This window comes from Thunnus albacares, chromosome 3, assembly GCF_914725855.1.
Source record: "Thunnus albacares chromosome 3, fThuAlb1.1, whole genome shotgun sequence".
NCBI lineage: Eukaryota > Metazoa > Chordata > Actinopteri > Scombriformes > Scombridae > Thunnus > Thunnus albacares.
In genome coordinates this window covers 60,074-85,000 of record NC_058108.1, presented here as the reverse complement: position 1 = coordinate 85,000, position 24,927 = coordinate 60,074, and the positions used below count along the sequence as shown (strand labels likewise).

The window sequence follows — 24,927 nt, the reverse complement described above, 5'->3', positions numbered from 1 at the left end:
TTGAACAAAGTCAAAGGTCCAATCAGAACAAAGTGGGCTCAACGGGAGGCGGGCCTTAAAGAGATGGTTTTTTTGAACTGTCAATCATGCAATGATGATGAACCTGGAATAAAACTATAGACCTGGAATCTTCCTGATACGTCCTCGTTACAGACCTGCATCTCCAGCAGGAACCAGTTGGTGTTAATAGATGAACGAACACGTTGTGTGTTTAGACGAGATGACAATAAAACAACCAGCTTTACCCTTTTAACCAGGTGCTGTCTCAACATACTGGAGATTAACATTACAATAAATCATTAGTGTAGAAAGATTAGTGATATAAAATGTATTTATTTTATAATGATTTTGACTCTTAAATGTTTTTCTTTCTTGCAGAGTTGAGTAACGGCAATTTTAACATTAAGACGAGCTCTGGGTACAAGTTTGGCTGCCTGGCCAAGATAGTCAATTACATGAAGGTAAGCGTGTGGAGACGTTTCTTCTTTTTAAGAAGTGATGCGAGTATTTCTCTCGGTCCTTGTTGTTTGTTAAACTCTCAGCAGCATCCACTGAACTGATTTTAAGTTTGTCATCATGTCCATCAAAGCTCTTTAAGAGTTTGACTTGTTGTCTGTTGTGTCAGTGAGTCAGATTTGTTTTACTGCATAGCGTTCAGTCTTTTCTTGTTTACCAGCCGCGGTGCTGCAGAGAGGCAACCAGGCCCCGTCACACTAGCTGTCTGACTCATCCCTCGCTAGCAGAACTCACACTCAAGTTGACAGATTTTCTTTGAATGTGTGTATTTATTGTTCCATCTGTTGAATACACGGAGCTTTAAAGTGTGTCAAAACCTCAGCGGTTGGATGAAGGCGCTACGTTGCTGTAGAAATGTAGCTAAACCCTTTTAAAGGTGTTTTAAAGGTGTGCTGACATTTTAAATAAGTGAAGGAAGATGCTGTTGTTGATGCTGTACGTGTGTTTTTTCTTTGTAGACGAGGCATCAGAACGGTGATACACACTTCCTGACTCTAGATGAGATTCTGGATGAGACCAAACTTCTTGATATCAGCATGAAACAGAAACAGTGGCTGATGACTGAGGTGTGTTCACATCCTGTATGTTACACTTGAGTAGCAACAGTTAATGCTGATAACGGATATCCTTCACCTACAATATTCAACACTCCTATTAGTAGAGAGAAAATACTAAATGTCCTTTATTATTTATTTGCTAATCTTTTAAATATACTTGAAGTGTAAACAGCCTAATGAAACGTCTCCTCGCTGCTGATCTCAGGCTTTGGTCAACAACCCAAAAATTGACGTCCGAGACGGGACGTATGGCTTCAAGCCCAAATATAACCTGAAGGACAAGAAAGCTTTACTGAGACTGCTGGACAAACACGACCAGCTGGGCCTGGGAGGAGTGCTGCTGGAGGACGTAGAGGAGGGGCTCCCCAACTCCGCCAAGGCCATCAAGGTAGCTCACAGTAAACCTCCTTTATGATAATTAATATGCACAGTATGTTGATTATTGCACTTCTGTCTCTTGTATGATCGGATATTTAAATGTACCTCGAGGTGGCTGATCAATAAAGACATTGGCAGAGAAATAAACATTGATATGATCAATCGCAGGCTTTGGGAGATCAGATCATCTTTGTGACGAGACCAGATAAGAAGAAGATCCTGTTCTACAATGACAAACACTGTCAGTTTGTGGTGGATGAAGGTGAACAATCTCTCTCACGAGGCTTTTCTCATGTTGAAGATTTAGGCTGCTGAAGGTTTAATAAAATTTAATACAATTAATAAACTGTATTAGTTGTAAACACCAAACGTGGGCTGGTGATAAACTCTTTAATGTGCACTGGCCCTGATATATTATTATATTATTATATTATATATTATAAAATTGTTTATTTTTGGTAGATGGGTCAAAATCTTTAAATAATTTCAGAGTTGTGTGTGTGTGTGTGTGTGTGTCAGCTGTTTCATGAATGTTTTTTTTTAAATGTTAGAGTTTCAGAAGCTGTGGAGGAGCGTTCCAGTGGACGCTATGGATGAAGAGAAGATCGAGGAGTACCTGAAGAAACAAGGAATCTCGTCCATGCAAGAAACTGGATCAAAGAAAACGGTCGATATCTTTTGGTTTCTCATCGGCTTGATTTTCATTGTAACTTTCCAAATCTACAGTATATAACTGAGTACCTATTCTAACTAAGTATAACTAACTAACTGTTCATTTCATTAGAAATAATGGCTTTCTCCTTTATGATTACACTGCAACCTGTTTCACGGCTACCGGCTGCAGTGATCTCGCTCAATACTTGTTGTCCCCAGTAGTCACTTAGACCTAAAATGACAGAAAAATACAGTCCAGGTTGAAAAACCACCAAGTTGTCCTTGAACAGCAACACTCACTGTTGTCATGTGTGCTTCCTGCAGTTACCAGTTCAGAAGAAGAAGAAGCAAGGTGGGCAGAGGAAGAGACACTTCAAGACTCACAACAACCATCTGGCGGGAGTTCTGGAGGACTATACGGACGGCGTCCCTGTGAAGAAGTGAAATCCGCTGCTTCACGCCCTCACAGTGATGTAGAATCAGTAATCCAGACATGGCTGGTGACGGACGCTGGCCTCACTACAATACAAAGACTCTTTATGGCTGTTTATGTCTTTTCTTCTCGCTCTGCTGTGATCTCGTATTACACGGAGTAAATAGCAACTATTGTGTGGAATCCTTCTTAGTTTGGTTATTGATTGTGATAACTGCAGGACCCTTGAGGGAAGGAGTACTGAGACCATTAATGATGCTGAATACCCCCCCCCCCCCACCAAAACCACCATCCGTACAGGGGGCGCTGTCATCTGACTGTAAACTGCAAACGAGAGTTACAGTGTGTAAATATTATTTTCTTCATTTTACTCAGTGTATCACAAACGTGTGTGTGTAGAAGATATTATTTGAGGAAATATTCCTCAAATATTGAAAACTTTCCACCATTTCAACAGGAATGGCTGAAGAACCATCTGGGACGTTACTTCTCATTGAATTCCAAAATATTTAAATTGTTTTACACCATAGCATCAAAACAAAGGTTTAAAATGCTAGAATATTGTGAATTTATTTTAATAAATGACACTGTTACATGATGCTGCCTTATTCCTTCATTTACATTCACTGCAGCTTTTCTGAGGTCTTCCTCTTCCTCTTCTTCTTCTTCTTTTTCTTGTTTTATATAAAACTTAAATTAAGAATCGACGGCTGTAACTGTGCCAATTTTCAAAATGTGGATTTACACTGAAAACCCTTTAATTCCTGTGTTCTTACTGGTTTATGTAAAACCCAGTGATGAAATAACCAGTAACTACTGTGATCATAAAATAGAACACGAATCAGCATTCGAGGTTATTTAATGAATCATAGAAAACGATACATGAAGAGGAAACGTTTGCAGTTAGAAAATACCAGTGAGAAAAAGTACTGATGAAGCTTGTTATACATATTATATAATTATATACATTCAGCATTACCTATTTAAATATGTGCCGGCCGGCCGTTTACAATAAAACCCTTCAGTTAGCAGCGTGACCCGCTTTCACTGTTTTCTTTAAATGATGGTAGTTCGGCAGAATCTTCATCAGGAAGTCGAGCTGAAGAGTCTGCGGCTGAAAAGAAGAAAAGACAAACGTGTTGATAAGCAGAAGACATAAAAGTGTTTTTTTCACTATGATTTGCACAACTAACAACCACAGTACGCTGCAGTTTACCGTTTATTTAATATTTATTTAATATTTATAGTGCTTCCTGGACAGGTTGAGGCAACATGAAGAAAATTCAAAGGAGATAAAAACTGTAATGCTGTAAAGTGAATTATGGTGTAAAGTCCTTTGTGTCTCCATCAGTGTAGATACGCAGTAATGTGTTAAATCTCATGGAGTGATACCTTTAGTTTAAATATGGAAGTTTTGTTGCGTACTACTTTAAAGTGAGACGGGCTCCAAACAAACAAACAGACAAACAAACATATCTGAGATTCAGTTTATGCCGATATGTAGCTGTATGTTTATCTGCATAGTTTAAAAGGCCCTTACTTCTTAATCATCATATATGTTGGAGCTTTCAGTCATGAAAACTCTTCTGATCAGGTCAAAGAATCATTCACATTAATATGCACAGTATGTACTTGCTAACCCATGTTAACAGTCAGCATATGTAGATAATCTGCTGCTTATTTATTTATCAACACTAGTCATGTGTTTTTTCTTTTTTTTTTACAGTCGTGCTGTTAAATGGTTCATCCCTTGAACTTTTATAACATTTCCAACACTTGGTCAACACAATTATTTTGTCTTGTTGAGACACATCATCTAGAAAAACAAATCCTTTATTTGTCAGTGTTTCTCCTCTTGGGTGACATTTTTCCTGACGTTTCCCGTTTACAGTCAATATGTTGCCAATGAGTGTAACTGTGTACCTGCGGTCTCTCTGTCTGAACCCGCCTCATACATCCAGAGCCGTAGATGACCGTGTTCTCAGGGATGACCTCGCAGGTGTTGACCTGACAGAAGGCCCCGATGATACATCCACTGGTGAGGATCACATTCCTACCGACGTCAGCTACACAACACAATAGAAGACATTAGCTAGTGAGTGACTTCATTCTTTCTTTCAGATGCTGCAGCCGCTCACATCTCTACATGAGCACACAATCAAAGTCAGAACAAAGATGCGAACATCTTACCTTTTGATTCTATCACATTGTTGTCCCCGATTTTCAGGGCTTGTGACACTGGATCATCAGTTAAAGCAAAATTCGATTTTGACAGCTCAGAATCTTTACATGGTTATAAAAGTGCAGCCGTTAACCGGTGGAGTCAAGACTAGTGAAAAGGATACCACAGCCAACTTCAAACACGTTGTTGATACCGATGGTCATAGTCTTTGGTTCCACTTCTGAATCTGGTGTGATGTTCTCTGGGTAACTGTTGGATAGAAAAACAAGCTTGTAATTATTATAATGGTTACAAAACAGAAACAGTACACACACAAATATGGGTAGAAGAGATTACACTGACATATAAGGAATCACCTGTTAATGATGAGAGCTTGCTCCTCGATCAAATTGCCTTCTCCGATCACTATGGGTCCTGCCTCTGCAATGATACGAGCTTTCGGGTGGACCACTGTTCTGGGACCTGAGTAAACGCAAAGAAAAGTTTTGAGGAGAGATACTGAACACACACGACAGTAAATCAGGAAAAGTAGTTACGCGACTGAACGGATTAAAGGTAAAGAAATGCAGTTTTGTCAAGTCAGCAGTTTCTTGTAAGTCACTCAAAACATCTTACCTATGGTGACATCTCCTCTGATTTCACTTTCAACACAAACTACGGCGCCAGCGGCTATTTTGACACTGCAAAAAAAAAAAAAGTTAGCGAGGACGTGAGAGAAAATGGGTTAAAATGTTAACGTAGCTAACGTAACATTGCTAGCTAGCCACGTCGCTAAGCCGTTTAAACTCGTCATAAGGTGACTTCATTGTGGCTATTTCGTCATCTGCACGTTTTGTTTTTAAGAATTAACTGAGACGTTTAAAGTCATTTACGGGCCAAATTTTATATTACCTTTTCTGGGCATTTTGTTTATCTGCCATTGTGAAGTCTGATGGGAGGCGCCGATGATCCGCTCGGTTATCGATTTGAAATCCTTGCTGTTGCAGCGTATGCGCATGCGTCAGTCGACTTAAAACCACAGTACAAGGAGAAAAAAATAAATAAAATGAAAACACAAGCAGAAATAAAACTGAACAATGTAAAAGATACATAATACAGAAATAAAAAGATAAAAACAAATAAATATAACTTTAAAAAGTGAATAAACCTCAAAACATACACATATACTGTACTTAACCATTTACATATGCACACATTTTTTGTTGTATTTTTTGTTGTCTTTCTTTTCTTATCTTGTGTTTCTATGTTAAGTGATTACTCTCTGGAATGAATTCTCAGTATGACTTGTTAATGTACTATTAATTCTTAGTTTGTATTGTTTTGTTTTATAATTCCTTTTTTCTTTGTCCTATGTTTATTTATGTTTTTAAAAAAATAAAAAATATTCTCCAAAAAAGTGAATGAGCAATACTGAAAACCATCTCAAATCATCTGGCAATGTTGCCCACAAGGTTTCTCAAGAGATGAGATGTCTTTAAAGCTTTTTTGTTTGTAGATAATCTATAGATCATAGAATGTCTGAAGTTCAATATAAAACAAGTTTATATTTGGAAGAAACTAAAGAAATCTGGCTTTGTGAATATGATGTTTGCCCAAAAGACACAGCAATTTTATTATTATTTTATTATCAATTTCACGTTTGATAGACTCTACATTTAGAAATAAGACCATACTTTCATACCTTATGAGTCTCCCAGATTAATAAGAAAATGTGAATCCAAAAGTTACTTGACTGAGTACAGACGTAAAATAAATGAGAAAAGGACTCAACCTCCTTTTTGCAGAATGAACATGAAAAGGGTAATCCATAGTGGATGATCTGTTGAGGATAACAAACAGGTAGTGTTATGTATGGTGAATTAGTGTAATGTGGGACACCTACGCTCAAATGCATCTATCTCATCTTTTATCAAATGCTAATGCACAGGACTGCTGTCAAATTAAACCTGGGCTGTTATGTAATTAAAATCACATGAGTTCACACGTGATGTCATAGATTGAGGCGGGCAATCTGCCAACAGGAGGTACTTTCTGTGAAGTCCAGTGAAAGGTTAGTGTGGATTTAAAGTACTTTAATGTTAAGGATATTAATCTGTCATGAATGAAGCAATGTTGAAGATTGTTATCAGATTGTATATTCATGTATCAATATGGTGAAAACATGTTTCATAATTTTTATTTCATTTTTTCATTGTCCCACTTTGGAATATTTGGTTTGAAATGTGGGAAAGCATGGTTTTACATTGGGACATTCATATATATTCTTAAATGGTGAAATATGCATTTAAGCACATTAAATGTGCAATACCAACAGTTATTCAGGGGTCCTCGTCTTGTAATGATTATTTTTTTGTTATTTTTAGGCAGATTGCAAATTATATTATTACTAATATTAATACATAATATAATACATTACTGTACTATTTGTAACAGCAAATACAATGTAATTACTGAAATGACCAGACATGTACTTTGGCCTTGAGTGTTACTGATCAGAGAAGTTTCATTGTACTAATTAAGGTGATTTAGACCTTTCAGCCTCCTAATGAGATCCCAGGTTTCAGTCTGCACTGTCAACACCCACTAAAGGGAACACTTTACTACCTGCCATTTCTACCCCGAACATGATATCTGCATTCTCTTTTTCTGATATGATTAGAAAAGATGGCATTGGGTGCATATATAATGTGTTGGCTTCATACCGTAATATAGCGTTATTGCTTAACCGCCAACTGCAAAAAATGTCCCACTTTACTCTAATTCACATTAAATTTGTCCCTTCTCGCTCCCACTACAATATCAAAACAAGGCAGAATCGGAAGTGGTTTCTATTATGGCAAAAAGGAAATTAAAGAAAACCACAAAAGACACATCTTCAGACGTAGCAGTGACACAGGCCAGTCAGAAGCAAATGACACAGTCAGGGAAGGGTGACATGTTTTCTCTTGCAGCTGTTACTTTGGTCGTTGCTGTTTTCGTGGGACCACTGACAGCTGAAATGTCTACCTGTAAGTACCGAGAGCTCCACAAGGGAAAGGTGTTGGTAATGAGCTCACAAGCTAGCTCGGCTAACAAGCTAATTGCCAAAAGTTCAGCCGGATTTGACAACACTTTCATCTCTGTAGCTGTTTAAACTCGCTTCTAACAGTCACGAAAGCGTTCGTCAAACAACAGAAGATTCACGACGATATAAATGTGTTAATTTGACCGTAAAAAACAAAAGATATTAGCTTTGAGCTAACTTTAGATTCGCGTCAAACAGAGCACCAACTGGAAGAAGCAACTGACACTCCCAAGAATGAGCTCAGAGACGTTTGAACTTCCCTCTTTGGGGCTATTTTACGGATTAATTCAGCATGTGACCACCGGGCTCTGCAGCCATAACTTCAGCCTTCTCACATGCTTTCCTCTTCCAGGCAGCAGCAGTAGCCTGACGGTAGTTTACTCTTCAGTCCGACTGTATCTCTGCTTATTGTCGCTACATCCAGGTACCATCACACACACTTTGGTATGGAATAAATTTACCTCGGTGACAGTGAACTGTAGCTTTGAGGTAAGTTACAGCACGATAGTTGCACAGCTTTAGCCTCTACAAGTGCAATAACGCAACGCATCCACGGTATGATTTCTCCCGCTTAACGTTATACAATATCTATGTCAACATGGAGTCAGGAAGGCTAGCATTATTCAACGCATGTGCACTTGGTTCATATGATAAGCGTATGATTGAAATAATGTCAATAACATTAAGTAAACACTGGGTAAACTGTTGGGTGTGGTCAGCTATAGCAACACTGCAGGCTGCAGCATCTTTTCTGCATGATGTCTGTACAGCAAATGGATTTGGTTTGATCTGCATCTGCACAATGTGTGCTGCTATTTCTCTCCAGCTGGCTTCTCTTATCGTAAGCACACAGTCCTGAAGATGGATGAAGCATTTCTGAGAGTCCACAATGAGTTGGACACGAACCTGGTGGTGTCCTGGATTTCAGAGCGCTGCTACCAGGTGAGTTCGGCACACTCACACCAAATTCAATCAGGAGAGACAAATGAATGAAGCTAAAAGAATCGTTTATTATACAGGAGATATTGATGATTAAGTCTTTGATGCTTAGACTCTACAGGGAGATTTTGTAATCGAGGGACATCAGTCCTGAGCAGCAGGTGGTAGCCGATGACTTCTGCTGAAACTAATAAGGCTGATGAAGTGATGCACTGATGAATCTGAGAGGACTGGGCTTTGATAGGGAGGTGGGGGGGTGCTCGTAATGGCAGCCTGAAAGCACTAAGGCAGGGATGGAGAAAACATTTTAAAAGACGGCTGTAACATGATAGGCTGACAATGAAGGTGTATGACTGTGCTATTGGCTAAATGTGACCAGCTGACATCTCAATTGATGGCACCCGGCAATGACAGCAAGGAAATTAAGAGTGAGTATGCAGTGAGATAATCTTCCTGACTGAACTTTAGCTAAAGCTCCATTACTCTCCTCAAGTGGTGGATATCTGACTGCAGTGTCTATAATAGTACAGGCCTGGTGGGCCACGGGGTCAATGAGAACCCCCACCAGGCCATAAAAATCCCTTTTTGAGTGCAAAACAAGGCCAAATATCTATTCCTTTGGAAATCAATAATCAATATCGTTTGGGAGCCTCTTTGCAACACTGATCCGAAACGTGAGTCGACCTCTGTGTCGTTGCCTTGGAAACTCTTGATGTGAATGCGAGTGCCACTGCTGTCAGAGTCCCTGTGAGTTACTGCAGAGCGAGAGCAAGCGTTTATGGGATGCAGGTTAGCTAACGTGAGCATGGAACTGCCTAAAACGAGAAAAGGCTCTAACACAGTTAACGGACAAACAAACATATCAACGTTTTCTCTAAAACTACGGAGTCAAACAAATATACAGTTGGGGAAGAAGTGAGAGGTGCAGCGTATATTTATGCATTAAATGCAGCTTATGAAGTCATCCTCTCCTTGTGACCACTGTGATTTAAGTCTTGAATATACTCAGCAAACAAACATTTGAAATATAAATTGCAGACCGCCTGCTGTGCCGTCTGACTGAAGCCGGCCGTCCCGCCTGCCTCGGCCCGTTAGGGTTTCTCGGTGTGAACCACCAGGCCTGAAAAAAATTCTACGGGAAACACTGGACTGGTTTATGTTGATGATGATGATAATGATGATGATGATGGTGATGCTCAGATCTAGATGCATGCTTCTCTGTGTGCTAGTGTTTGTACCAGCCGCTAGGGGTGGTCCCTGCTCGGCCCGGTCCTGGTCAGTCCGGTTCAGAAGAATTCATTGTGAGCACTCAGCATGAACTCACACTACAGCTCAACAGCACCGTCGTCAACCTGGAGCTCTGCACGTAAGTTAAACAACAAAGACATGTTTCACATATGCAAGAACGGGGCATAAACTGCATAAAAAGGTATACAGAAGGTATACTTCCAGTTTATCTTTCAACCAATGGGAACTGGTTCTGACTGCTCAGCTGAACTGACCTAAATCTGTTTTACAAACAGCATAAAATGAACAGCCAAACCATTCAGCATATGAAGGAAAGACATGGAAGACTTGACTGTGAAATGCAGTTAAGCAGACATACCTCACATACATTTGACGTATAGTAGGATGTCACATTTTGTCAAGATGAACGTTGTGTGTCAACTAACTATCTTGTAAGGAAAAGATTGTTGAATGACAATCCACATCTATTCAATAACTGATCAATGCATATATATCAGCATATCTTCTTCAATCCCCAGAGTTCCCTTCCACTTCGGGGAGCAGGGGAACTATTCTCTGTGGGTGAAAAACTTGAACGAGTCCTCAGTGGTCAACTGCTCCGTAGTGACTGATGCAGATCCCGTCAACAGCTACATACGTGAGTCACACACACACACATTCATATGACATTCATAAGCTTGTATGACATGGATATTAAGTGTTCTTATATATTCACCCTGTACAGAGTACACGCGATTGTACATCTAATTAATGTCTCACTCTCTCCGCAGCGATCCTGGTCGCTTTTCTTGTCTTTTCTGGACTGGCCTTGGTGTCTGCTATTGGAAGAACAATATTAGGGTAAACTCACTTTATTCTGTTTTGTCTGTTCATTCAGTTGATTTAAAGTGAAGCTGTGATAAAGTGAAAACATATGTATGATTTATCATATTAATGATGGGCTGATTTCATTCGATTTGTCTGCTGCTGTATTCTGTATCAGAGAATCAATTCTAACCGGTTGCTTATTTCTTCTTCAGACTCGATGTAGTGAAGGGAATCCTCTTCCGAATCGGTGGCTCCATGGAGACAGAAAGACTCATCAACTCTGTGAGTGTTTCTCTGGAACGATGCAACTCGAACTTCACCAAACTGAGGGACAAAATATCATCTTTTTCATCAGCGTTTGACTAATATAGCAACTTTCTTGATAAATTTTTAAGGATTGATGTCTTGCAGCTCTGTGATTTTTTTATTTTTCATTATAAAGCACTTTGGAAGTTTGTTTTAAAGAATGTGACATATTTTCTATGATACATCCTGCCTATATTTAGCGCTTTTCAGGCGCTGTTAACGCTTAAAGAATTAGTAAAGGTTTTTAGCAGAGAGCTTACAAGCTATTTGAATCAAGGTTTTCTTCACTTTCAAACCAAAGAATAATTAATAGTAGAAGTGTATGGAGCTTTATGTGTAACTCTGTAACTTCGATAGAATAATGTTAATATCTATCTTATCTTTTATCATGCAGGAACTGGGCTCCCCTGGCAGGACAGTGGCACCAGTTACTGACAACATCCTTCCTCCATCACCCAGCCCCAGCAAAAGGCTGCGATCTCTGGACACATTCAGAGGGTAGGCCGACTCTCTCCCCTCTCACCCCTGCAAGTTTAACACTTGGTCTGAATGTGTCACATGATTCTCACTGCAGTGCTTTTAGCATTTCCATGTAGCTTTGATGTTCTTGTTTGCTATAATCTACTGGCTGCGGTGCTCCGTGCCTTTCAGTAATGCTGTGTCTTCTATTTCCTGACAGGATCTCTTTAGTAATTATGGTGTTTGTGAACTACGGAGGAGGGCGATACTGGTTCTTCAGACACGAGAGCTGGAACGGTCAGTCCCACCAAACGACTCCTTCGTCATAGATCTCTGTAAACTATCATGATACTGTAGTTGATGTGTTTCCTGTTCATCTCCTTACAGGCCTCACTGTTGCAGATCTGGTTTTTCCTTGGTAAACTCAATTTACATTTTCTTCTATAAAGTTTGTCTGGCATATTTTTGCACTGATTAGTCGACAGTTCCGCTCATACATGAAAGTAAATATTTGCTGATATTTTGTAATGTCATGGCAGCACTGAGAGAGAACTAGAACCATGAACTCATTACAGATATTGTGGTATTCATGTATAAAATAAAGGTATTTATAATAATGTTCTATTAATTACAACTTGTTTGAAGGATTGATTATGTCCTCTCTTGTTTTGACCTACTGCTATTTGCCTGGATATTGTGTGTTATTACAGTTTGTATTTAAGCTTTGTTTGCAGTTTTATCATGAGCCAGTTCTCTGAACTCGTTTACTGGTTGCTGAATTTGGAAATAGACTCCAGACTAATATTTAACCAAAAAACAAAACCTGATAAGCTTCCGAGACCGATGTTAATATTTGAGAGTTCTGATAATCTGGTGACAATATGTCGGCCATATTTGATGTTGGGCTCTAATTGTATTTAAGATAAACATGCATCTTATTTCTAACAGTGTTTCTGTCTCTCTCCTCCACCAGGTTTGTGTTCATAATGGGGACGTCCATCGCTCTCTCAGTGAACTCTCTGCTGCGTGCAGGCTGCACTCGCAGCTCACTACTGAGAAAAGTTGCGTGGAGGAGCCTGCAGCTCTTCATCATCGGCGTCTTTGTCATCAATCCAAACTACTGCCAGGGACCACGTGAGTATAAACACAGTTCTATAGTTAGGGTTCAGGTATCCCGGACAATGTTCTTCATCACTCTGTGCACTTGTGTGGTCGTGTCTTCCTTTCTTCACTTGCTCACACTCGATCCTCCTCCACACCGCAGTATCGTGGGACAACCTGCGGATCCCGGGTGTGTTACAGCGCCTGGCCTGGTCATACCTGGTTGTAGCCTGCCTGGATCTGTTGGTGGCGAGAGCTCACCTTGACATCATTACAATGGTCAGACTACAGCTCCATTTTACCCTCATTCTTTACATTTATTTGTTTCTAAGAGTTACTTAAAGACACAACTGTCATACCTACTATGAATCCATAAATCATTAAGTTATGCTGATGTTAGGGTTAGGATGTTATTCTTGTAACTATCTAACTGTTTAACTATCTATGATAAATGTGTTTATGCTAAATGTATTTGGAAGGACAATGAAACGGTCTGAGTGAGAAATGTCTGTGTTTTCCAGGATGCATGGTGGTCCCCTTGCCTTGATATCTTGCTGTACTGGCCAGCCTGGCTGTGTGTGCTTCTTTTAGAAATCATCTGGCTATGCCTCACTTTCATACTTCCTGTACCAGACTGCCCAACGTGAGTCAAACAGGACAGTGCATGTTTACATATATACTGTCTTACATGTGTACTTGTATTAAGAGGGAAATGCTCAGCAAACAACGAGGTTTTGTCCACTTTTAAAGAGTATTTGTTTATGTGTGTCTTTGGTCTTTTGTCTGTTTATGTGTTTTTTTGTTAAGCAGTGAAAGGTGACAGTAGTTCAGTCTAATTATTAGGATATGCTTTAGCAGTGTTATTTTTGATCCAGATACAGATTTCAAACATCAACTCTGATAGTTTTGCTTTCAGTCAACAGATCGAGTCTGTACATCCTGTTTCTTTACAATTAATTTTTAAAGGAATTGATTTTATTTTTAAACTGAAGACTAACATTACTGACATCACCCTCTTCCTTTGAACAGCGGCTATCTAGGTCCAGGTGGGATTGGGGACATGGGCTTGTATGCTAACTGCACCGGTGGAGCAGCTGGATTTATTGACCGCTGGCTGCTTGGAGAAAACCACATCTACCAGACTCCTTCGTCACGGGTCAGTGACCAACAACAACTAGCAGAGCATACCAACAGCAGACACATTTAGTCTTTCTTCATATCTCGGGATGTTACGCTTGAGCTTACATATCAGGTTTCTCTTGTATGGGCTCGTGCACAAATGATGGAACAAGTATTTACATTTATTTATTTGTTTCTATTACAATGAAGGTGATTTATGCGACTCACATGCCTTATGATCCGGAAGGTGTTCTTGGTAGCATCAACTCTATCCTCATGGCTTTTCTTGGATTACAGGTTTGTAATATGTATTTGTATATATATGAATGCTCATATAGCTCATTTGACAACTGAAGGGAATCAATTAATGCTTGAACTGTTGTATTTTCAATTTTCCCAGGCAGGAAAGATAATCTTACACTACAGAGATCTTCATACAAGTATTGTTTCAAGGTTCCTCATATGGGGTCTCATACTGGTAAGCACATCAACTTGTTATATCACATCTGCTTTTAACAGAATGTGCACATTTGTTGTTACTTCTAAGTGTATTAAATCAGTCATTGCATTACTAAGTAGGATTACAGTCATATTTTTTTGAATGAAACATTGAATAATAAAGTGTCTTTTAACACGCAGGGAGCTTTATCAGCGGTTCTGACCAAGTGTTCCACAGATCAGGGATTCATTCCTGTCAACAAGAATTTATGGTAATGTTGCTCTTTGTTATACTGTTGTGTAATCTCACATGTGATTTAAGTGTTCATATATCTTTTGTTTTATTATGTTTTTAGTATTTTATAGTACCATTCTTTCCTCACTTTGTTTTCAAATGCCTTGTATGTCCTTATGTATACAAACGGACTGAACAACTGCACACTCATGTTGTATAATTTACTCAATTTAAGTTCTGTCATGGTTTTACAACATTTCCTTCACAATCCTAGAAAGCTACTTCCCTAAACCTAAACCTAAAGGACTGCTTCATTAGAGCATGCAGTCTAAAAGTTCAACTGGATTGAATGTTTGGCACACGGTCGTCAAACTCACCAAACTGTGCCAACGCGTTGCAAGCACAGTCAGAAGTTGTTAACCTTTAGGTCCAGCCAGTGAAATGACACTGGCTTTAAAGTACAAGGGTGAAGTTTTTGTGTCCTGTATAAAAGGAGCTTTGTGCAGTTACTGTTTACCAGATACGTTAAAACTTGGGATATCCTTCAGAAATACGTATTTGCAGTAGAATGCGTTAAGAACTGTGTGTGTCCATTTGACTTGTAGGTCTTTGTCCTATGTGACAACACTGGCCTGTTTGGCCTTTGTGCTGCTGGTGCTGGTCTACTACACAGTGGATGTAAAGAAGTGGTGGTCTGGAGCACCTTTCTACTACCCCGGTGAGTGCTGCACCATACTGTTACATATGTTAGTGGACATATGTGACGCTATCAGTGATACATGAACAACTTGCTGTTTTTGACTTGATTTAGTTTAATATGAACCATGAAAATCATCCACATGCAGACCCATGCTGCAAACATTTTTAATAGCTTTTCTTGAATGTTTTACTTCTCAGATATGGATTATTATTAATCTTTCTATGTCATCAACATGACATTTGCTTCACTCTCACTTGTGTACGTGAAATCAGGTATGAACTCCATCCTCGTGTACGTGGGCCATGAAGTGTTCGAGGAGTACTTCCCTTTCCGCTGGCGCATGGCCAACAGCCAGTCCCACGCTGAGCACCTCACCCAGAACCTCGTGGCTACTTCCTGTTGGGTCCTCATCTCCTATGTGCTCTACAGGAAAAAGATTTTCTGGAAAATTTAGAAGCGGGACCGTCAGTCACGGGGCCTTCAGACAACAAAAGCAGAGGACTTTGTTTACATCAGAATTGCTGGAGTTATAATCTGAAAACATTTGGAAAACAGGAGACTGATTTATTTTGTCAAAATGATGTGGACTCTGTTCCTAAATGTTTATGAGTGTCTTACTTCCAAGCAGCACTACTTGTTTGTTTCTTTAGATTTTCTAATTTTGGGTCACTACTTTATAAGAGCATTAACACTTTTATTTCAAAGATCTGAAGATATAAAGCAGCTGACCCCTGCCAAATGTCTTAACTGACTCAGGAAGAACTCATTCCAAGAATAGTTAAAGTTGAGAACTATGAAGACTGTCGTTGTTAATCTGCTGTTTGACTAGACGCTGGTTTTGATTCCTCATGTTGCACCACAGACTACAGCAGCAGGGTGTTGAAGTAGTGCTTTAACAAGCCCTTGTTGACAGAATCCCTGCTGCCATCTGAAGCACCGTTGCATTACTTTGAAAGCTGAAGTGGGTTTTTATGAGATTGAATCTTCAAGGGCCAAAGAAGACTGTAAATGACACTTAAGTGAAAATCTTATCAAGAATGTATTGTGAACATTCATATTGATTTAATTCACAGGATGTTTAAAAGGGGGAAGTTTGTAGATGTTTTAAAACTTGAAAGTAGCTGCAATATTTCAATCCTCTGTCTGTAGTTTTAATCATCATTTACTGGTTTTATTTTTGATCATTAGGCCTGTTTTCCATGTGCAGCCCCCCCCCCCCCCCCCCCCCCCCCCCCTCGTTCACTCAGCAAGTGTCCACTGGTGTGACGTACAAGTGAAGGAGAGCAGATGACTATTTAAACCCACAGGAAGTTGCATTTTGGTCCATACAGAAGCAAATGTGTTCATTTTCGATCAGGTTTCCAAAAACAGAACTCACAAAACTGCCCCCCCCCCCCCCCCCCCTTTTAAAAAATTAAATAAATTCTCACGCACGCCCCTTTTAATGTTGGCATTTTCAAAAGTGACAAAACTTTTCTCTCACCAAAAGTGCAACTTTTGAGTAGAATTTTTTTCTTCACATTTTGGTAAATGTGTCATGAATTTACAGTCTATAATTAATGTAAAGCTACTGTATGTTGCACCTGTACAGTGATGCAATTATGAGATGTGAGAGAATAAGAATATATCTGATTTTCTCATCACACCACTAAAACACTTTCTATGATTGGCAGTGAATAAATGTTGTTTAAATTTTACGTTTTATCAACACATGTTGCAAAACTCTGTGATGTCTGTTGGATATCTGAATGCTGTGAGAGATTCTGGAATAATTGCTCATCTTCTGTCTTCATTGATAAAATTAATTCTGTCAAATTTTATATGTTCAATTTTTTTATATTCACCTTTTGAAAATATGTTTATGTAATAAAATGTATTCTAAAATATTGCCGTTTGAGTTCGATGGTGGGTTTTATTGTTATGTTGACATGTGAAACTGTTGTTTTCCCTGATAGTCTTAAAATGGCCATGTGAATATTTTATATATGAATATACTATATTATTATATATTTCCAGCGTTCCAGTTCATGTAACATTTAATTATCCTCAAACTCTGCTTTCTATCCTTCAGTATAGAGAGGTGTAGTTTATTGCTCAATAAGGCGTGGGAATCCAGTTACAGTGCGGGTTCCATGTGTTAAAAAAAAAGGAAAAAAAGGAGCCAGTTGTGAAAGTTCCTCTTCATCTCGCGATATCATCGCTCTAACTTCATTCATGTCTATTGTGAGAGTTTTTCCGCTCTCGCGCGACTTTGTAACTTTCCCACGCCTGTTGTTTTGGCGTCTGCCCTCTGCCCGTCGGCCCTCCCTCCCCCCCTCTCTCACCCCTCTCCCCCGTCACACCGGTCACACCTCCCCCCCTCTGTTTCTCCCGTCTTTTCCTTCCAGTCTGGTTCTTCTGTTGTGCCGTTGGCTTTGGTGAGGGGCTGGGGGAGGGATCTCGCGATTGTTAGACTTTTTTTTTTTTTTTTTTTTTTTTTAATTTTTTAGGGGGTGGGGGGGAGTTATTTGGAAGATGGCGCCCGTTGTTACGGGGTAAGTGCTGAAATTCAAAGCATAGTGTTATCAAAAAAAGTTTAGTTTTGTTGTGGTCCAGCGTTGCCAAGTTGTAGCGTGTCTGACTGTTGTTTTTAGGTGTTTCTACTGTGGTTTTGGCTTCAGTAGTTCAGCCCGACACAGTTCTACTGTTGTGTGGCTTAATGTGGGGTCAGTTGTGCAAAACTATTACTCGCAGTATCGCCTGGTTTCTCTGCCATTTGTTGTGCTGTCGTACGATTACTATTTCTATTTATTACTTCTTTTTTTTTTTGTCAGTTAACAGTCTTACATTTTGCTTCAGCTACTTCTTTTATGTCTATTTAATTATTATTATTTAACAAGATGAGGACAGCAACAATGTAATATCTTTACAAACTATTGCAACATTGTTACATTAATGTCACAGCAGTTGAGTAGCTTTTAATTAGTTGTTAATTAGTAATTATGTACTTAAAGCAGAGTAACGTTATTGCTAGAATACTTAGAGGGTTCCCATCTTCATCATAAACTTATGGGTTTAATTATTCTCTCGTCAAAAAGAGAATGATTGATTCATAGTGATACTTACTGTACTGTTAACTCTCCATCTACATATAACAATCATTGTTTACTGTGCAGCGAACCGTCACCACATGTTGGTCTGTGGTCTCAGGTTAATACAGCATCCGTGCATTACAGATGTAACCGACTTTATGCACCTTGCCATCCATTTTCTTCAAGCTCTCTTTTTTGTAATCTGTGCTACATAAACCCTGCAATGGAACCACATGTAAAAACCTTTCACCCTGATGTTTTGTTTTGCAGGAAGTTCGGTGAGCGACCTCAGCCTCAGCGTTTGACAAGGTACAGAGAAACATAGGCACCCCTTCACAGAGCAAACAATTCAGAACCAGTCTCTGAAACCAGTGTAGAAAGCTAAAGGAAAACAACTTGGTTAACTGTGTTAACATGTGTTTCCCCCCAATTTCAGAGAGGCTATGAGGAGTTACTTAAAGGAGAAAGATGATCAAACAGTGCTCATACTACATGCAAAAGTTGCACAGAAGTCATATGGCAATGAAAAAAGGTTTGTGTGGGAGTGTTCAAAGCTGCATCATTTGAATGTGTGTGTGTTGTAGTGTGTGTTTTTTGATCTCTGCTTGTGTCTTTAGGTTTTTCTGCCCTCCACCATGTGTGTATCTGATGGGCAGCGGCTGGCAGAAGAAGTTAGAGAGTATGGAGAAGGAGGGTTGCACAGAGCAGGAGGCCCAGCCGTGTGCATTCATTGGGATAGGCAACAGTGAGCAGGAGATGCAGCAACTCAATCTAGAGGGAAAGGTAGGTAGGCATCTATAGTAACACTCCACTGCAATGGTTTTAATTATCAATAATTATATTGATGGTGTTTGTAATCTACACTGCATACATTCTCTTTCCGTACTTCACTCATTCTAGCAAATTTGCTAGTGTTTTTCATCAGTTGCTTCACTGCTGTTAAACCATGCAAAGTAACCACAGCATGACATGTTTTTGCTGCTTCGCTTTGCAGTTTGACCATATCCTCTGTTTGTCGCTGCAAAACTCCCTCACCTCCGTTCACACTGTAGCTGATATTCACGCACGTCCTCATGTGTTCTTGTTTTTCTAGAAATGCCAGTGATGAACTTGTTCTCAGAGGGGAGATGACAGGGAAGTGAAAGGGGGACAAGAAGATATACATACGCAAACAAAAACCTTCTAACTTTTTTTTTTTTCTTGCATTAGCACTTCTGCACAGCCAAGACGCTGTATATCAGTGACTCAGATAAAAGGAAACACTTTATGCTGTCTGTGAAGATGTTATATGGGAACAGTGCCAACATCGGAGTCTTCCTCAGCAAGAGAATCAAAGTCATCTCCAAGCCTTCCAAAAAGAAACAGTCCTTGAAAAATGCAGATTGTGAGTCGCACAATGTCACATCACGCTCACATAACACACTGACATTTAATTTTCATGTGAAAAAGATCAAATGGTTTACATTTGAGATTCCCTTTGACTGTTGAAACATTTCTCTTTCTCTCTCTTATGGCTCAGTGTGTATAGCGTCAGGAACAAAGGTGGCGTTATTTAACCGTCTGCGATCACAGACTGTTAGTACCAGGTATCTGCATGTGGAGGGTGGAAACTTTCATGCCAGTTCCCAACAGTGGGGCGCCTTCCACATCCACCTCTGTGAGTCACACTTTCTCTTGCCTATAATTAAAAAAAATCTTTCCAGTTTTATTCTGACCTTTTCTTTTATGCTCTCTGCACTTCTCCTTTGTTTTTTCTTATTAATGTAGCAGTAGATTTTTAAAACGTACTCACATGGTATCTTAAAGGGGCCATATTATGAAAAACTCACTTTTTCAGCACTTGTGTGTGTATATTTGGGTCTCTGATTCTGCTCTGATCCGGAGCAGTTTACCACTGGGAAGAGTTTATTTTTTAAACTTTTGGGAATAAGTGGATTTATCTTCAAACTCGCTTCTCAATCTAGCCGGAGCTAAATTAACACCGGAGTCACACACCACCTCAGCTGCTGTCATCAATAATAAACATCTTAAATGCCGGTGAGTTTATATCATTTTAAAGTTACACAGTATGTAGATATCTGGGTGTATAAACAGGAAGGTCGCTGCCGTGTTTAGATGATGTTATTGTGAGTCTGGATGGAGCAGCTATAATGTTAGCATAGCTCTGATCGATCTGAGCTTCATTCAGAAGACAAACATTTTAAAAGTTGTTTGCTTGTCGTCTTGTCGACAGACCTGACAAAGCATGATGTAGTTATTTCAGTATCCATTTGATCCATTTATTGCAATTAAATCACAGAATCTTTTAGTATTTTATTTTTTATTTTGGGTTCATATAATATTAATGGTAATATTAATGCGCTGGTTGGTGCCTGCAGTCGGTGCCTGCCACTGCTCGCTGGCTGTTTGAGGCGAGTAAACACAAATGATCCTGCGGTCAAACTAATGCGAGTAATGCAAAGCGTTTGGTGTGTTTGCTGCACCGCTCATGGGCACAGCAATGCTTCTCTGGGGTTCACGTTCAACAGTTTCCATGGTAGTGAGCACACCCCTGCAGAAGATCCTGAACAGGGCTGTTTAGATAGGATGAGAAGACTTCTGCGGTGCTTCATCCTTGTGGTATTTTGACCAAAGCATGTCAGATACATTTTATTAAGACCCAAGGGAACTGTGTTAACTTATGGAAAAAGGGCTTATAATATGGCCCCTTTAATTCCTGCATTCCTATTCAGTCAAACCCAACAAGAAGAGTGACGTACTTTGTTTGTGTTCTGTGTCATTTTGCTTAGTGGACGATGAAGAGTCTGAAGGAGAGGAGTTTGCTGTGAGAGATGGCTACATTCACTATGGGCAGACAGTTAAATTGGTCTGTTCTGTAACTGGCATGGCCTTGCCTAGACTGGTATGCATGTGTCTATGTCAATTCATGTGTCACTTGTACTACTGTTTGTGGGGGAGTGAACAGTCTTTACTTTAATGTGGGTGCAGGGATGTTTCTAACTGTGTTTGTGTGAATTTGCACACATGTACATGATTTGTTTCTGCGTTGCTATGATGAGAGTTTGTTTGCCTGAATTTCTCAGATCATTCGCAAAGTGGACAAGCAGACTGCATTATTGGATGCAGATGACCCGGTGTCCCAGCTGCACAAATGTGCCTTCTACCTGAAAGACACAGAAAGAATGTATCTCTGTCTCTCACAGGAGAGAATCATCCAGTTCCAGGTGTGCAGTCATTCTTTTTAAATCTTAGTTTAACTTGTAGTTGTACTGAAGAAAATATGGCTCAGAGATGGCTCAAGAAAAAAACATCCTCTTCTCCTGTGGATTTTGTCTCCCATCACTTGCACTGAAAGTGCATTATGAAGAGATCTTTATAGCCAGTATGAGCAGGAGGAAAGAAAAAACATGTGTCAGTGTTCATTTGGGAAACTTACTACTGTTTTAGGAAAGACTTGAAAAATTGTGAACCTACCCTTTAACTCTATAGTATTTCTGTCAATTCTTTCTCTGAAAGTGTTTTTCTAGGTTTGGTTAGAACAACTGTTTCTGCTTGTAGACAACAGAACATTAACCTGCTTACAGCAGGTGTGAGCTTTGAAATTAGTACCCAGTGAAGAGGTCGTTCCGTTTCTCTCAGTGAACATTCCTGAACAAGAGAAGAGAGTCTAACCTTTGACCCCGTTATTTTCAAGCTCCGGCCTGACTCTGGTAACTTGCTCAAGTGTGTTTTTCCCCTTGTTGGATATGAAAGTGGGAAGTGAAATTTATTTACATGCTTTTTTCTCCTTTAGGCCACACCATGCTCCAAAGAAACTAACAAAGAGATTATTAACGATGGGGCCTCCTGGACTATCATTAGCACTGACAAGGCAGAGTACACCTTTTATGAGGGCATGGGCCCCGTCCCCTCACCAGTCACACCTGTTCCTGTGGTGGAGAGTCTACAGGTAAACTAACAGCCTTTTCTGTTGAAAATATACTTATGTTTCTTGTCAGCAAACATAGGTGGCATTCTGGTTAGCAACTACTTCCTTTTTAAATTTTTATAGAGCTTGAAGGGACTTTTTTTGTTTTGCATGTCTGTGTCAAGTTAAATGGTGGCGGAGACGTGGCAATGCTGGAGCTGACAGGACAGAACTTCACCCCTAACCTCAGAGTGTGGTTCGGAGATGTGGAGGCTGACACCATGTACAGGTACAAGAGTCTTTTTAGTGTTACATATCTGTGTGTGTGCACATTTGTGTGTGATGGCCCAAATGCTCAAACCATGTCTCATCTGTCTGGTCCACTAAGATGTGGCGAGAGCGTCCTGTGTGTGGTGCCGGACATTTCAGCCTTCAGGGAGGGCTGGCGCTGGGTGAGACAGCCGGTGCAGGTCCCCGTCACGCTGGTCCGCAATGATGGAATCATCTACGCCACCGCCCTCACTTTCACCTACACCCCTGAACCGGGGCCCCGACCCCACTGCAGCGCCGCGGGGGCCATTCTACGGACACATAATACCTCTTCATCATCACCACCTTCTTCATCTTCACCATCGTCCTCATTGAGCAGACTCGGGGATGACCACGGGGTTTACAACAGTAGCGATTTGATTTTATTTGACTTGATTTGATTTTATTAGGATCCCCATTAGCTGATGCAGAAAACACCAGCTAGTCTTCCTGGGATCCACACAAAACACATGACAAAGGAGAAACCATCAACACACATAAAACAAGTAACAAAAATAATAAAAATAAGTCAATAAATAAAATTAAAATAAGTAAGCAATGCATACTAAGATCTAATGCAAACAGTCATGAGGTGGTGCTTCACTTGTTTTTTGAAACTAGCTTTATTTGGAGTTTTAGAAATATGACCTGAAAGGGAGTTCCATTCAACCACGGCTCTATACAGCACTGCACGTTCATTCAAATTTGTTTTAGTTTTTGGATTTGTGTAGTTACCACTGGTGGCATGTCTGGTGGCGTATGTGTGTGCATTAGAGCTAAGTGTGAGCTGCCCATACAAACAGTCAGGGATTTTTAACACATTAATGTTTTTTTGTTTTTTTTTTACAAAAGAAAGAAGTGATGCTTCTAACCTCTCATCAACTTTCAGCCAGAAAAGTCAGTCATGCATGTTGCTTATATTAGCAACGCACTGAAGGACAAGCCGAGCTGCTCTGTTCTAAATACATTGTAGCTTCCCTAGATTCATCTTTGTAGTACCTGACCAGACTACCAGGCAGTAATCTAAGTACGATAATACTAAAGTCTGCAGGACCTGTTTGGTCAGATGTGGTGTTAAAAAAGAAGAGTACAGATATGTTTGTTCCATCTTTTGCACAAGTCAATCTATATGTCTTGACCATGATAGTTTACAGTCTAAAGTTACATGAACAAGATTTTTTCCTGTACTTGCTCGACAGCAACATTGTTCGGTACCAGATTTAGCTGGCGTTTAGAGCTTAATGAGTGTTCTGTTCCAAATACAGTGCTCTTAGTCTTAGATATGTTCAGGACAAGTTTGTTATCAGTGATCCAGTTAAATACTATCTGCAACTTTTTTTTGAGGGCTAAAGTGATTTCCTGTTGGTGCAGACAGTGTTGAATCATCTGCATACATAGACTCAGGCTTTTTTACAAACAAGTGGGGAATCACTTGTAAAAATCGAGAAGAGCAGTGGATTAAGTGAAGAGCCCTGCAGAACGCCACACTGTCTTGCATTGGAGAAGCCTCTGTTAAAGAAAACCCACTGTGTTCTCTTAGTTAGGTAGCTTTCTATCCAGGCTAAGACAAGTGCAGTAAAGCCATAACACTTTCCCTATAAGATGGTAGTTGCTTGTCAAGTTCATAGAAATAGCATTGTATCTGGTTAAATACATTTTTTCAAGCAAAGAGAGAGCCAGTAGAGCCAGTAGAGGTATACAGCAATGCAGTGGCTCACAGTGTGGTGTTGGCATTTCCTGCCTGACTTTAGAAACTTTGCCAACAAAATGATCGTTAAAATAATTGGCAATATCTACAGGTCTAGTTATAAAAGACCCCTCCACTTCAATGAACGATGGAGTAGAATTACTCTTTCTGTCCGTGATCTCTTTATGTCATTAATCCTGCATTCAAAATACAATTTCTTCCTCTTATTGTTCAATTTAGTGACATAGTTCCTCAGTTTACAATATTCTTGCTGATCAGATGTGCAGCCAGACATATTTGCCACTCCTTTTGCATCGCCTCTTTGAACCATGCATTCTTTTAATTCATTATCGACCCGAGGAGCTCTAACAGCTCTAACAGTCAGCCTCCTGAAAGGTGCATGCTTAACTTAACTGGAACCACCAGTTCAGTGAAAACATGAAGTGCAGTACCTGGGTCTCTCTGTTTACTGACATCAGAACGCATATGAATCATCTTTTATATACAATTTTGACCCAGCTTTTGGAACTTTAGTCTTTCTAGATATGCTTACTGAATTATGATCGCCAAAGCCAATGGATACAGCTTTAGAGTAGAGTTCAGCAGCATTGATGTACATGTGATCAATGCATGTGGATGATACAGTTCCTGTCTTGTTAGTATGCACCCTGGTAGACTGGTTAATAACCTGAGATTACAGACACTGGTTATAGTAATAGTCAGAGGACAGCTTGATGCAAGAAAATTTATGTTTCGGTCTCCCAGGACATAAATTTCTGTTTTCATTACATGCACGACCGAATTATCAAGATACTGA

General features: G+C 39.8%; 5 protein-coding genes across 6 annotated transcripts in view; 3 read left to right on the top strand and 2 right to left on the bottom strand.

The window, feature by feature from the left end:
- Window positions 1–16, bottom strand: part of smim18 (small integral membrane protein 18) — a 5,968-nt gene extending 5,952 nt beyond the window's left edge. The window contains exon 1 of the mRNA XM_044345545.1: window positions 1–16. This exon is cut by the window's left edge and continues 904 nt beyond it. The gene's annotated coding sequence lies outside the window, so the exon portion shown is untranslated.
- Window positions 1–3,136, top strand: part of gtf2e2 (general transcription factor IIE, polypeptide 2, beta) — a 9,972-nt gene extending 6,836 nt beyond the window's left edge. For both annotated transcript variants that reach the window (XM_044345542.1, XM_044345541.1), the window contains exons 3-8: window positions 379–461; window positions 975–1,082; window positions 1,279–1,461; window positions 1,620–1,713; window positions 2,003–2,118; window positions 2,430–3,136. In XM_044345542.1, the coding sequence (XP_044201477.1) occupies window positions 379–461; window positions 975–1,082; window positions 1,279–1,461; window positions 1,620–1,713; window positions 2,003–2,118; window positions 2,430–2,549 (704 nt within the window). In that variant the 3' untranslated portion in view covers window positions 2,550–3,136. The remainder of the gene's footprint in view (window positions 1–378; window positions 462–974; window positions 1,083–1,278; window positions 1,462–1,619; window positions 1,714–2,002; window positions 2,119–2,429) is intronic.
- Window positions 3,137–3,379: 243 nt separating this feature from the next.
- LOC122977548 (dynactin subunit 6-like) lies at window positions 3,380–5,722 on the bottom strand. The gene is made up of 7 exons (XM_044345544.1): window positions 5,612–5,722; window positions 5,336–5,400; window positions 5,077–5,182; window positions 4,884–4,969; window positions 4,729–4,776; window positions 4,462–4,604; window positions 3,380–3,652 (listed from the first exon to the last, which is right to left on the bottom strand). The coding sequence occupies exons 1-7, from the start codon at window positions 5,638–5,640 to the stop codon at window positions 3,560–3,562; spliced, it is 570 nt and encodes a 189-aa protein (XP_044201479.1). The 5' UTR covers window positions 5,641–5,722; the 3' UTR covers window positions 3,380–3,559.
- Window positions 5,723–5,924: 202 nt separating this feature from the next.
- hgsnat (heparan-alpha-glucosaminide N-acetyltransferase) lies at window positions 5,925–17,024 on the top strand. Its single transcript, XM_044345540.1, has 18 exons — window positions 5,925–7,728; window positions 8,611–8,726; window positions 9,953–10,089; window positions 10,490–10,608; window positions 10,742–10,811; window positions 10,991–11,060; window positions 11,479–11,582; window positions 11,764–11,840; window positions 11,931–11,961; window positions 12,517–12,677; window positions 12,808–12,923; window positions 13,166–13,287; window positions 13,674–13,800; window positions 13,974–14,060; window positions 14,164–14,241; window positions 14,403–14,473; window positions 15,042–15,154; window positions 15,409–17,024. Exons 1-18 carry the CDS (start codon window positions 7,554–7,556, stop codon window positions 15,588–15,590), a joined length of 1,956 nt encoding a protein of 651 aa, XP_044201475.1. The 5' UTR covers window positions 5,925–7,553; the 3' UTR covers window positions 15,591–17,024.
- Window positions 17,025–17,598: 574 nt separating this feature from the next.
- Window positions 17,599–24,345, top strand: LOC122977490 (recombining binding protein suppressor of hairless-like). The gene is made up of 11 exons (XM_044345539.1): window positions 17,599–17,670; window positions 18,478–18,516; window positions 18,644–18,739; window positions 18,825–18,990; window positions 19,417–19,591; window positions 19,727–19,864; window positions 20,997–21,109; window positions 21,291–21,431; window positions 22,001–22,156; window positions 22,300–22,403; window positions 22,503–24,345. Exons 1-11 carry the CDS (start codon window positions 17,651–17,653, stop codon window positions 22,822–22,824), a joined length of 1,470 nt encoding a protein of 489 aa, XP_044201474.1. The 5' UTR covers window positions 17,599–17,650; the 3' UTR covers window positions 22,825–24,345.
- Window positions 24,346–24,927: the final 582 nt, after the last annotated feature.